This window comes from Excalfactoria chinensis, chromosome 4, assembly GCF_039878825.1.
Source record: "Excalfactoria chinensis isolate bCotChi1 chromosome 4, bCotChi1.hap2, whole genome shotgun sequence".
NCBI lineage: Eukaryota > Metazoa > Chordata > Aves > Galliformes > Phasianidae > Excalfactoria > Excalfactoria chinensis.
This window is the reverse complement of record NC_092828.1, coordinates 1,387,499-1,399,779: the sequence shown is the minus strand read 5'-3', so window position 1 is coordinate 1,399,779 and position 12,281 is coordinate 1,387,499. Positions and strand designations below refer to the sequence as shown.

The 12,281-nt window shown below is 51.3% G+C and overlaps 1 protein-coding gene across 1 annotated transcript in view; it reads left to right on the top strand.

Moving 5' to 3' along the window:
- Positions 1 to 2,323: 2,323 nt before the first annotated feature.
- SFXN5 (sideroflexin 5) overlaps positions 2,324 to 12,281 on the top strand; it is a 73,549-nt gene continuing 63,591 nt past the window's right edge. Inside the window, exons 1-2 of the mRNA XM_072335222.1 lie at positions 2,324 to 2,449; positions 9,779 to 9,847. Of these exons, the coding sequence (XP_072191323.1) occupies positions 2,393 to 2,449; positions 9,779 to 9,847 (126 nt within the window). The 5' untranslated portion in view covers positions 2,324 to 2,392. The remainder of the gene's footprint in view (positions 2,450 to 9,778; positions 9,848 to 12,281) is intronic.

The following is a 12,281-nucleotide window of genomic DNA, read 5'->3' as shown; positions in this document are numbered from 1 at the left end:
CCCAGAGCCACATCCAGCCTGGCCTTGAATGCCTGCAGGGATGGGGCATCCACAGCCTCCTTGGGCAACCTGCTCCAGTGCATCACCACCCTCTGAGTGCAAAACTTCCTCTTAATATCCAACCTAAACCTCCCCTGTCTCAGTTTCAAACCATTCCCCGTTGTCCTATCGCTGCCCACCCTCATAAACAACCATTTCCCCTCCTGTTTATTTGCTCCCTTCAAGTACTAGAAGGCCATAATTAGGTCTCCCTGCAGCCTTTTGCACCCCATTTTTGGCCATGAGGGCACACTGCTGGCTCATGGTCAACCTGGCATCCATCAGGACACCCAGGTCCCTCTCAGCAGAGCTCCTCATCCTGTACCGGTGCATGCAATTCATCCTCCCTACATGCAAAACTCTCCACTTGCTTTTGTTAAACCCCATCTGGTTTCTCACAGCTCTCCAGTCTATCCGGGTCTCTCTGAATAGCAGCAAAACCTTCAGGTGTATCAACAAATCCTCACAACTTTGTACCATCAGCAAACGTGCTGAGGGTGGCCACTATCCCCTCATTAAGCTCACTGATGGAGATGCTGAACAAGGCTGGACCCAACACCGACCCATTGGGGGGCACCAATAGTTACAGGCCTCCAACTGGACTCTGCACTGATGACCCTCAGTGCAACCGGACTTCACGAAAGGAAGCAAAGCATGAACTCATGAACTACTCAGGGAACTACAGGCCGGTGAGTCTCACCTCCGTGCCTGGGAAGATCATGGAACAGATCCTCCTGGACAATGTGCTCGATCACATAAAGAATGAGAATGTGATCCGAGACAGCCAGCACGGCTTCACCAGGGGAAGGCCGTGCTTAACTAATCTTGTGGCCTTCTATGATGGAGTGACGGCGATGGTGGATGAAGGGAAGGCGACCGATGTCATTTACCTGGTCCCTCACCACATCCTCATCTCCAAATTGGAGGGAAGTGGATTTGATGGGTGGACAACTAGATGGATAAGCAATTGGTTGAATGGCCGCAGACAGAGGGTCAATGGCTCTGTGTCCAGGTGGAGGCCGGTAACGAGCGGTGTCCCCCAAGGGTCTGTCTTGGGACCGGTGCTCTTTAACATCTTTATTAATGACATCGATGAGGGAATGGAGTGCACCCTCAGCAAGTTTGCTGATGACACCAAGCTGAGTGGTGCGGTTGATACGGTGGAAGGACGGGATGCCATCCAGAGGGACCTTGACAGGCTGGAAAGCTGGGCTCGGGTGAACCTAATGAGGTTCAACACAGCTAAGTGCAAGGTCTTGTACTTGGGCCAGAAGAACCCCAGGCACTTGTACAGGCTGGGAGGAGTTGTCCTTGAGAAAGACCTGGGGGTCCTGATGGATGATAAACTCAACATGAGCCAGCAGAGCGCTCTGGCAGCCCGGAAGGCAAATGGGATCCTGGGCTCCATCAGGAGAGGGGTGGTCATCAGGGATAGGGAGGTGATTGTCCCTCTCTACTCTGCTCTTGTGAGGCCCCATCTGGAGTACTGTGTCCAGGTGTGGAGCCCTCAGTACAAGAAGGACATAGAGCTGTTGGAAAGGGTCCAGAGTAGGGCCATGAAGGGGGCTGGAGCACCTCCCCTATGAGGACAGGCTGAGGGAGTTGGGTTTGTTCAGCCTGAAGGTTGCGGGGTGACCTCATTGCAGCCTTTCAATACCTGAAGGGAACTTACTCCCAGGAGGGGAGTAAACTCTTTGAAAGGGCTGATAATAGCAGGACTAGGGGAAATGGTTTTAAGTTAAAAGAGGGAAGATTTAGGTTGGATGTAAGGGGGAAGTTCTTGACTAGTAGAGTGGTCAGGTCCTGGAACAGGCTGCCCAGGGAGGTTGTGGATGCCCCGTCCTTGGAGGTGTTCAAGGCCAGGTTGGACGAGGCCCTGTGCAACCTGATCTACTACAGGCGTATGTTTGGTGGCCCTGCCAGGCAGGGGGGTTGGAACTACATGATCCTTGAGGTCCCTTCCAACCCGGCTCATTCTATGATTCTATGCAGAGGACGAGGTGGGAGGGCAGCAGTGGGTGCAGCCCATCCAGCACAGCTGTTTGTGGGCGCAAAGCTTTACAGCCGCTCTGAGGGCGCCGCGCTCCCCCCTCACTCTGAGGTGAGGAGAGACCCCCCCCCCCCCTTCCCGCCAAACTACCCTTCCCATCGTGCCCCGCGCGCCGCGAGCTCCCATTGGCTGATGGCCGCCAGCCGCCCATCCCAGCATCCCTTTCGCAGCAGACTCCGGAATAGCACTACATTTCCCATCGCGCACCGCGGGAGCTGCGGAGGGCCGTGGCCAATCAGAGAGGCGGTGCCGCAAGGGGCGGAGCTTGCGGCGGGGGAGGCTGTTTAAAGTGGCGCAAAGGGGATGGCGGAGCAGGCGGACTATCCGCCCTTCCAGCTGGGGAAACCCCGCTTCGAGCAGGTACCGATAGCGGGAAGGGAGCGGGAATGGCGGCGAGAGCGGCCTTAAACCGGAGCGGCGTCGCGCCCCCTCCCCGACTGATACCCCCCCCCCCCCCCCAGCCCCCCGCCGCCCCATTTTCAGCCCCTTTGCCTCCGGCGCTGCGCTGATTGGTCCGCACCTTGCCTCTTATTGGCCTACGCTGCTGTCAGTCAAAGCCGCAGCGCCCCGCCCCTCGGCGGCTCCCGCGGTGGGCAGCGATTGGAGCGTGCCGCCGTGCCCCTATGGGGGGGGGGGGTGTGAGGCTGTGGGGTTGAGGGTTCGAGACCCGGGAGGGGGTTGAGGAGTGAGATGGGGATGGGGGGGGTCCCGAGTGTCGTGATGGAAGACCATAATGTGGCTCTGGGGGAAGAACCGGCTGAGCCCCCAGCCGGTGGGGTGTCTGCCAGCCCAAGGTTGTGTGGAGGTGATTGGGGGGAGAGGAGGAGGGGGGGATAGTGTGAGAAGCGGGTGCTGGGTTCCTTGGAGTTGGTGCACGATGCAGTAATTAGCCTTGATTTAAAGTAAAGAGCGTGCGAGGAGCCGTGCTGGGTTTGTGCTGAGGGATGTGGTGCTGCCATAAGCCGGGGATTGGGGCTTTCTGAAGGATTTGGGCCTGCTTTGGGCTGAAGTGCAAAGCAGGGTCCATGATGGGCCTTTTTGGGGTCCGTGATGGGCCTTTTGGGGGTTCGTGATGGGCCTTTTGGGGGTTCGTGATGGGCCTTTTGGGGGTTCATGATGGGTCTTTTGGGGTCCGTGATGGGTCTTTTGGGGTCCGTGATGGGTCTTTTGGGGGTCCGTGATGGGCCTTTTGGGGGCCCATTTGGAGTCCTTGAGGTGCTGTTTGGGGACCCCAAGTGGGGTTGTGGAGGCACCTCCTGAGGGATCTTTTGGAAGGATCTCCAAGGGCTTTTTTTGGGTAGGGGGGGGCTCTTGAGGTGTCTTTATTGGACATTATTGCTCTTTGGTTTTGCCTCAGGCTCATGATACGGCTCTCAGAGTACATACAGCCTCCTTCATCTTGTGGTGCAGGATGAGGCCGCTCTGTAAAAGGAAAAGAGTCCTCGTAGCTCTCAAATCAAGGAGGAGACGAAGCCTGCTCGCTCGTAAGACCTCCCCCCACCATTGGGGAAATCTCCAAGGAGACTTTCTTCCCACCATCCACACGAAATCTGCACAGGACCGCTGTGTGCCAACCATCTGACTCGTTAATTGCAGATCCCAGAGCTTGGCTTGACCGAAGCCGCCCATTTGGGTGATGGAGGAGCCTTGGTTATGCTTCCTTCAGAGGAGCCAGATCTCTGTGCTCTTCCCCATTGACTTCTCCCTCGTTCCTCCATAGGGTTCAGGATGGGGAGGTGGTGCACGGACCTCCTCAGAGCCACGGCTGCCCTAAAACAAGGAAGGCTGTGCCTGCTTGGCTGCACGAACTGAGGGATGCTCAGCCTGGGGAGACAGAGCTTTTTAATAAGGAGAGGAGGAGGAGGAGGAGGAGACGCTACTCCCTTCTAGACACCACAGATGATTCGAGGCACACTTGGCAGCGCGTCAGGCACAGAATCGGTGCATTCTGTTCATTAAGGAGTGACTGTCACTTGTAGCAACGTTTAGAAAATGTTTCGAGGGGGTATGGCAGGATGTTAATGATCGTGTAGGAGCAGAGCTGTCCTCTCTGGGTCTGTTTCCACTTGTCCCAGGGGTAGGTTTACCTAGTGGTGAAAGCACCTTTGAGGACAGGATCCTTCTCCTCTTGATTTGGTTCCCATAGGGGTTTATTTTCTGCCGAGCATTGTATAGGACTGGTGGTAGGAGTTCAGGTTGGGTCGCTGCTACCTGTGTCCTGCTGCCTCCCATCTCTATAATGATGCCCTCTCTCCTCACAGAGCATTCAGACGACCCAGTTTGGGAGCTGGCAGCTTTGCAGGGTCATGGAGCAAGTAAGGGAGGGCACCTGGCCAGGTCCTGTGGACTGGTTGCACCATCCTGAGCCATCCTCGGAGCATGCTGGTATTTATTTACCCATCCTGAAATGTGGTTGGTCAGGAAACCTCCGTCTCCAGGGTTGTAGGACAGTGTTGGAAGGAATGTGTGGGTTGCAGAGGAGCTGTGTGAGGCATCTTTGTCCTTGCAAGGGGGAAAAAAAAAAGGCACAAGGAAAAGTTGTGTGCCAGCAACAAGAGGCTCGGTGAGCAAAATGGGTTTGGAGGAGAGGAGGCAATTTCTGAGGGTTCAGAGACTTCAGAATGACATCATGTCGTGCCAGGGAGGTTCAGGTTGGATACGAGGAATAACTTAGGTCAGGCACTGGCACTGGTGGGCTCACCACCATCCTTGGGGTTGTTCAAGGACTGTGAAGCTGTGCCATTTGGGGTCATGGTCAGTGGGTATAGTGGGGGTGGGTTGAGGATGGAGTCGGTGATCTCGGAGCTTTTTTCCAGCCTTAATGGTTCTATAGAAGGAGTGGAGCAGCGTTTAGGGTGGCTGATGAGAGGCTCCTGTCCCCAGCACGGCCCTGCAGCTCATTTCCCTTCTCCCACCTCTTGCTTTGCAGCTCACTTGTTTGTCCTGCTCTTCAGGCAAGTCGCATCTGTCAAGTCACATTTCTTTGCTGGGAGCAGCTTTTGCCTCCCAATAGAAGCAGGTTATTTTTAGGTAAAAGAATAAGGACATTAAGCATGAGAATGCGTGACAGGGGCTTCGTTTTTCCAACAAGCACTTTTAATTTGTTAAGAATGCTCCTTTATATATTTATATCCATGTTTTAAGTTAATAGGTTTTGCTGCCTGCTCCCTCCTCCAGAACATGATACTGAAGTTTCTGAAGCTGTAACCAATGGCCTCTCCTTCAAACCAGGCTGAATAAATGAATGTTTGGAAACTCTATAGAAGGTGTTGGACATGGTGGTTCACCAAACAGTGCTGTGAACTGCTGCAGGCACGTAATGCTGGTTAAACTTTAGGGTTTTTATTGCTGTCAGCCCTCTAAAAAGCACCATGTTGCTCTTCCAGCAGGAGGAAGTCCCAGATCTTGGATCCTGTAGGGAAAGGAGAGGGAAATAAGGACGATGAACCTACTGCAGAGCTGCAAGCGTCGTTATGTTGCTTGTGCAGCACAGTGGGACTCAATGGGAGCTGGGGGGCTCAATGTGTGGTCATGGGCTTGAAGCATGCTCATCTCAGAAGTGTCCTGGGAGGATCTTAGGGCTGATAATCATGATTGCCTGCTCTGTGTGCACTTTGATCTGGGAATTGTAAAAACCAGACTTGTTTACTCCTCTCTGAGTCAATCCTTGGGCCTCCCAGATAACCCCTGCAATAACATGCAGATAAAGCAGCCCTTTGATTAGATATGCCTCTCAGGAGCTTGATGGCTTGCTGATTGCACGCGTTAATTGCTGTAGGCCCTAATAGGAGAGCCCGGAGCTGTGTTAGAAGGGTATTAAATCAACGCAGAAGTTTCTACTCTTGCTTCTCCACCTTTAAAGCAGTTTTCTACTGTGACTGGATGAGCCGCCTCATCCACTTCAAGGAACCTGAAGAGGTTATGGGGTGTGTGTGGGGTGTTTAAAGCTGCTTTGCAGCTGCTGTGGCTTTGCTATACGTGCAGGTCCAGCCCAATGTGTGGATGCTGTTGGAGACGAGGCTGGCGCGCGCCGCGTGCTGCCAAACGTGGCTTTCTCAGCCCCGAATTCGGGCTGACCCTGTTTATCCTATGCAGTCGGTTGGGTTCTGCGAACACATGCTTAAAAGACGAATTGCAGAGGAGATAGAGGAAATACAGACACCTTTTGGGTTTGGTGTTTATCTGCTCGCTTCATCGAATCTGCCAAAAAAACCATCCGTTGGCTTTTTTTACATCTCTGTCAGCCAGGATTGGATTTCAGATGGAGTTTTTGAGTCGTACGCTGTGGGGGTATTTGATGCTCAGGGGTTGGGTTGAGAAGCTGAAGGTAAAGCTGGGAGGTGTGCTGGGGTGAACCAAGGTGGGAGCAAACCAAAGGACCCACGCTGTAATCCTGCAGCAGCAGGGGGAAAGGAGAGGAGCTGCTGCTGCTAAGAGGGAGAGAATGAAGCTTTGCCACTTTGCTGCTGCTCTCAGGGTATTTGAGCCATCACCTGTCAGTGCAGGGGGCTGAAGGTGCAGGGATGGACTCCTGGCCTTTTACTTTAGAGTATTAAAGGGCTTTGATTGCACAGCTAAGCTTGTATGTGGGGTGGACTCCCAGCGTGTAATTGCACAGCATTGCCGTGCCAGCATGCAGTTGCTCAATGGCTTGTATTTCTTTTTAATCTATATCTTCTTTGGTTTAGTTGAAATCTCTTCCTAATTAATTGAGAGCTGACGTAAGCCTGGCTTTTTAATTATTATTTTTTTTCCTTTAAACTAAAAGGGGAAAAAAACAACAAACCCAACGAGTCTGTGTGTCTTTTGCTCTGGCTTAATTAAATCCTTTTCTTACAACCGCGCTTGCAATTAAATGGGTAAAGGTTGTGCCTATCTCCTTCCAGTGCTGAGGAATGCCCACCTGCTTTAAATGCAGGTGATTAACCGACCTCTTGCTGATGGCCATTTATTCCCTGCCCTTCTCTCCATATTCTTGGTGTCTTTTTTTTTCCCCTTCTTTGAGCTTTTTTGTTGGCGTCTTCAATGTCCTGCATGGCCCTCAGCACATCCACGAGCTGGAGCTCATTGCTCTCCCTTGCTCTCTACAAACTGCTGTGGAAGGGGATTAATATTCCCTTCTAGGACTTGGTCTTGCTCACAGGCTGGTGAGAAGCAGTCCCAAAATAGTCCCGATTAATCACAGGAAAATTGCAGTATTCAGATTTCCTCTGAATAACCATTTATTGTAACAGATGTTGCGGGAATAAAATGGCAAAAAAGAGATGCTGGATGTGTTTGGGATGCAAAGGTCAAACTCATGGGTGTGTTGCAAACTCCAATCCATGACACGAACACAATGACCAGAACTGGAAATTACCCCAATAAAAGCAACAGTCCTCTGTTTTCATCTGGGACTGGTTGGGTTGATCTGTCCAGCACAGACATTGGAAAGAGGTTGATATACCTTGGTGTCCCCTCCTTGTGTTGGGCACAGAGTGATGGATATTGGGGATGGTGTGGTTGGGCACCAGCACAGCTGCCCAGGTAGTTATAGGGTCACCATCCCTGGAGGTGCTCCAGCACAGTGGGGATGTGGCACTAAGGGACATAGTCATGCTGGGCTGTGTTGAGGTTGGACTGGGTGATTTTATAGAGGTCTTTTCCAACCTTGATGATCCTACGAGTGTTTATTTTTCCTTCCAAGCAGCTCGTATGAATAGCAACAAGGGAAAGTGCCTTTGTGTCATGGTGTTTTCAGACAGCTTCTGCTAATTTGGAAAGAAACGAGAGCCACGGGTGATCTGTTGGGTCTCATTGCCTTCCGTAGGGGTGCGCTCCATCTCAGCTGAGTTTGTCTGTGTGCCCCTGGTGAGCAGAGCTGCTGTCAGCCCAGGGAAGAAGCACATCTGTCTTCCCACTGTCTCTCCTTTGAAGTAGTGATGGCAGGGGGATAATTTCTTCATTTTCCCACTTTCTTTTAGAAGTGCAGATGAAAGAAGCAGACGTTGGAGTAGCCCTGAGTGCCAGCAGGAAGGCAGTTGGTCCTGGAGCAGCCTGCATCATGAAGTGCTCTATGGTGCCTGAGCAAGGGGCACGTTGGGCACTGCAGATGTCTCGAGTGGAGAGCTGAGAGTTGCTCCTGGTTGGTCTTCATAGAACCATAGGATGGTTGGGTTGAAAGGGAGCTCAGAGCCCTCCCAAGCTCCATGGGACCCCTGCCATGGGCTGGGTGCCCCCCACCAGCTCAGGTTGCCCTTCCTGGCCATGCAGCTCTGTGTGGTAATGGGGGGTGGGGGGTTACTCTCAGTTTTTCTTGCTCTGGACCTTGGTGCGTAACTGCTGTTCTATGAGTCAATGCTGCGACCCCATTCCAATGGCCCTGCCCATGTCTGAGCTGCAGCAGGGTGGGTTTGGGCTGCTGAAACAGAGTGAGTAATCAAAGGAAGGTAGCAACACGCCAAGCTCTCAAATGCTAGAAAGTACCAGAATTAGCGTTAATTAAATCAACGCTAATTAAAAACCACTGGGGCTTTTTTTTTTTTTTGCTTTTTTTTTTTTTTCTTCCCCTTAACTTCTGTGAAGCTATTTTGTTCAGTTGCAGGTTTGTTTTTTCTTTTTGTTTTTTTTCCTTTCATTTTTGTGTAGAACATGGGGGAAAATAACAGCATGGAGCAGCTGAGAGCGGGGTTGCAAGGCGGAGCGGTGGGCTGCAGCGCCCTTGGGATCTCATTCTATAAGGGGGGGTTTCTGCCTCAGTAAGTCACAGCATTGGTGGTATTTTCTCTGTGCTTCGTGAATTCAGCAGAGAGGAACCAGCAGGTTTCATCAGATTACACCAGGCGGTGATTAAATGCCATTCTCACTGCTGCATCCATCTTCCCATCCTTTTATTTATAGCAGTGCAAATAGGAAAAGGGAATTGTTTGCCTGCTCGTGGCCGTAGTGCAAGAGGCATCCCGGTGTTGGGGAGCATGCAGAGGTCGGTGGCTGTGTCAGTTCTGTGGGTGCAAATTCAGCTTGGGAAGAGCCAAGAGAAGAAGGTCAGCCACCAGAGTGGGCTGCCACGTGTCCCTTTGTCCTCAGTGATGCTTGGGCTGCTTGGGTGGAAGTTGGGGCTGCCCACATCTGCCCACCTTTGGTGTGGGTGAATGCAGACCTGGGCTGAGTGATGTGCTCTGCGGATTTCAGTGCTTTGTGGTCCAGTGCTTTGGGTTTGCCTACATTCAGTATTGATGGTACTGAGTCGGAACTGCTCTGCACTCCTTTGAAGCTGCCCATGTCCCCTGCAGTCTGTTTTTATCAGGTTGCTCACATCCCTTCAGGCAGTTCCCAGCTCTCTGCATCCCTTCCTGGTCTTCCAGATGCAGTAGCTGCTCCAAGTGAAAGCATGGCCTATCTCTGGAGGCATTCAAAGACAGGCTGGATGTGGCTCTGGGCAGCCTGGTCTGCTGGTTGGCAATCCTGCATACAGCAGGGGGTTGGAACCAGGTGATCACCGTGGTCCTTTTCAACCCAGGCCATTCTATGATTCTCTGATTAAGGTTGAAAAAGACCTCTAAGGTCATCAGGTCCAACCATCAACCCATCCTCACCGTGCCCACTAACCACATCCTATCTTCACTGCACAGCCTCGATAACTCTGATAGCCACAACACTTGGTTTGTGCTTCATCTGACTGAACTTGTTTTGTTTTTCCTTCTCTTGCAGACTTCGTTTTATGGCAGATTCAGGCACTTCTTGGACATCATCGACCCACGCACTCTCTTTGTGACTGAGGTAATGTCTGCGTTCCTTATTTTCTGACAGTTCTCGTTATCCGCATGGGTTGGATTAAAACCAGTTTCTCCTGTGAACAGCAGAAGGGGGTGAAGATGGGTTTGTGATGGATCTGTGGCTCACCGCTGATGGGCTGCCCAGCCTAAACCTATTCATGCCCACTCAGCTCTTTGTTAGCCACCTTTTGGACCCACCTGTGGGTCTTAGCGGCTCTGAGTCAAATCTGCCAGCAGCGTTGGCCTCCAAAGGGGAGAATTCCTCCCTGTTTTCATGGAGGGGAAAGAAAAGCACAGGTGAGTAGAGGAGAAAGCAAATGCACTGCCAGGTGGGTGCATGCTGCAGTTTCCAATGGCCTCTCCAGACCTTTCCCAAGGAAGCTGTGTAGTAATTTTTCCTTCCTTATTAGCCTGTTTGTAGCAGGCTTCAGAGTTTCTGGCCCGTTTCCATTTCTTGTAGTGCTGTCCAGCATCACTGCATATCCCTTCTTTCATAAAACACTGAGCTGATGGTGAGGAACCCCTTAGAAGCAATATTTCCTCCGGTGATGTTAAATTCTGCCTGCTGCCAGCATGCTTTTTCTGTCCTTACCCGCTGTGGTGACAGCGGTGGGGATGAGATCTGATGTGACTTAACATCATCCTTTTGTCCCAAATCAGCAAGCTTTTCTCCAAGCCATAAGGCTGAGATATGCCGTGTGCTTCTGAGTGCCTTTTGGATGGGTGCCTGGGCGAGCTGCAGGCAGTAAAGCAGCTGTTCGTACAGCATCAGGCTGAAGGTTATATACTTCCAGTTGCAAAAGCTCAAGTTCAGATCAAATAGGGGATGGATTTTTCAAGTCACCGTCCTGGATACAGAGCTGTGCCTGGAGAGGTGACCACCTGCCAGTGAAACATTATGATTCCAAATTAGCACCACTGTGTTGTGATGCGAGGGAATGAAAATGCCAGGAGTGTGCTTTGCAGGTGCTAGAGCTGCTCTTTACCAAGGGTGCAAGCCTACAGATCAGAATCAAAGCCAATTAACTACATGTTAAGGGCTTGGTGCTGCTTGGTGCTGCTGGCACCTGGGCTGAGGTGTAGGGTTAAGAGCAATGCTGTAGCCAAAGCCTGTTGTTGTATCAATGTTCTTTGCAGTCTGCAGCAGCAAGCAGTGCTGGTTCCAGGATGATGGCAGGTAGTTTGAATCTTGAAAGATGAACGTTTTTTTCCACCGTTACCACAAGAAATAATGCATTTCTTACTTTCTGGGGGCTGAATGTCTCAATGAGGGACATGGTGGGGCTGGGTTGGGGTTGGACGTGGAGATCTTAAAGGTCCTTTTTAACCTGTATGATTCTGACTCAACTCGAACTCCCAAGGGAAATGTGTTGGCCAAGGTCATGGGAAGCAGCACAGAGTTGGGGTTGACCTGCTGGCTGCGTTCTGTGTGTCTCATCGTATGCTTTGAGTACTCCATGTGTGTGTGTGCATGTGTCGCTGAGTAACTGAAGTGGCAAATTAACATCTAGGAGGGGTTTGCTGGAGGAGCAGCTCCTTCCCGTGACAGATGGCTGCAGCTCTCAGGCCCGAGGTTCTCGAGGAACAAACACGTTGCTAGCGAACGAAACGCAGAGATAAATGAGCCTCTAATGAGAATGGAGGTTAATCCCATGGAAAATGCTGGGAGATGTAAGAATGTCCTCTTCGTCTTTTCTAATTGCTGTATGTTGCATCGTTGCATCCTACTGGTGGCTGTTTAGGGGAAGGATGAAGCAATTCCTCCGAGGGGTCTAGGGGGGAGATAAGTGTAATTAGTATCAATGAGAGTCATTAATTTAGTTCCAACAGTTGAACACAGTTAAAAACTTCCTCGTCTTTTAGAGGTTCTGAAGCATGAATCCTCAAGGGATGCATGCTAAACACAGGCTTATGGTGTAGCAGAGCCTTGTGTCAGGGTAACAGGTAACCTCTGAAGAGGTTTTCTGGTGTGCCCATTCACCTCACGCCTTGCTTTCTAATGAAACAATTTCTTTCCTCTGTGTGTGTGTGTTTCAGCTTCAGATTTGCAAACTTTTCCAATATGCAGCAAATGTGTCATTGCAGAGGTGGAGCCCAGCAAGACCCATTGCTGAGTCCACGAGAAACCCCCTCGGTGGGTGTCAGGCCTACTTTCAGAATGTGTGAGGTTAAAACGATTGGAATAATACTTTTAATTGCTCAAGTAATTAAGGTCCGTCGGGGGAGGCGGTAGGGACCAGCAGATATTTTTATAAGGTTGACATATCCCATCTGACATCAGGCTGGACACGCTGTTAGCGCTCTGTGGGAGGCTCCTCGTGGAGAAAGCTGTGGACCTGATAATAACTCGAAGCAAAAAGGAAATCAGAATTAAGCTGAGCTCAGATAAGCTACGCATTATCTGCCTTTATCTCATTGTTCATAGCATAGAACTACAG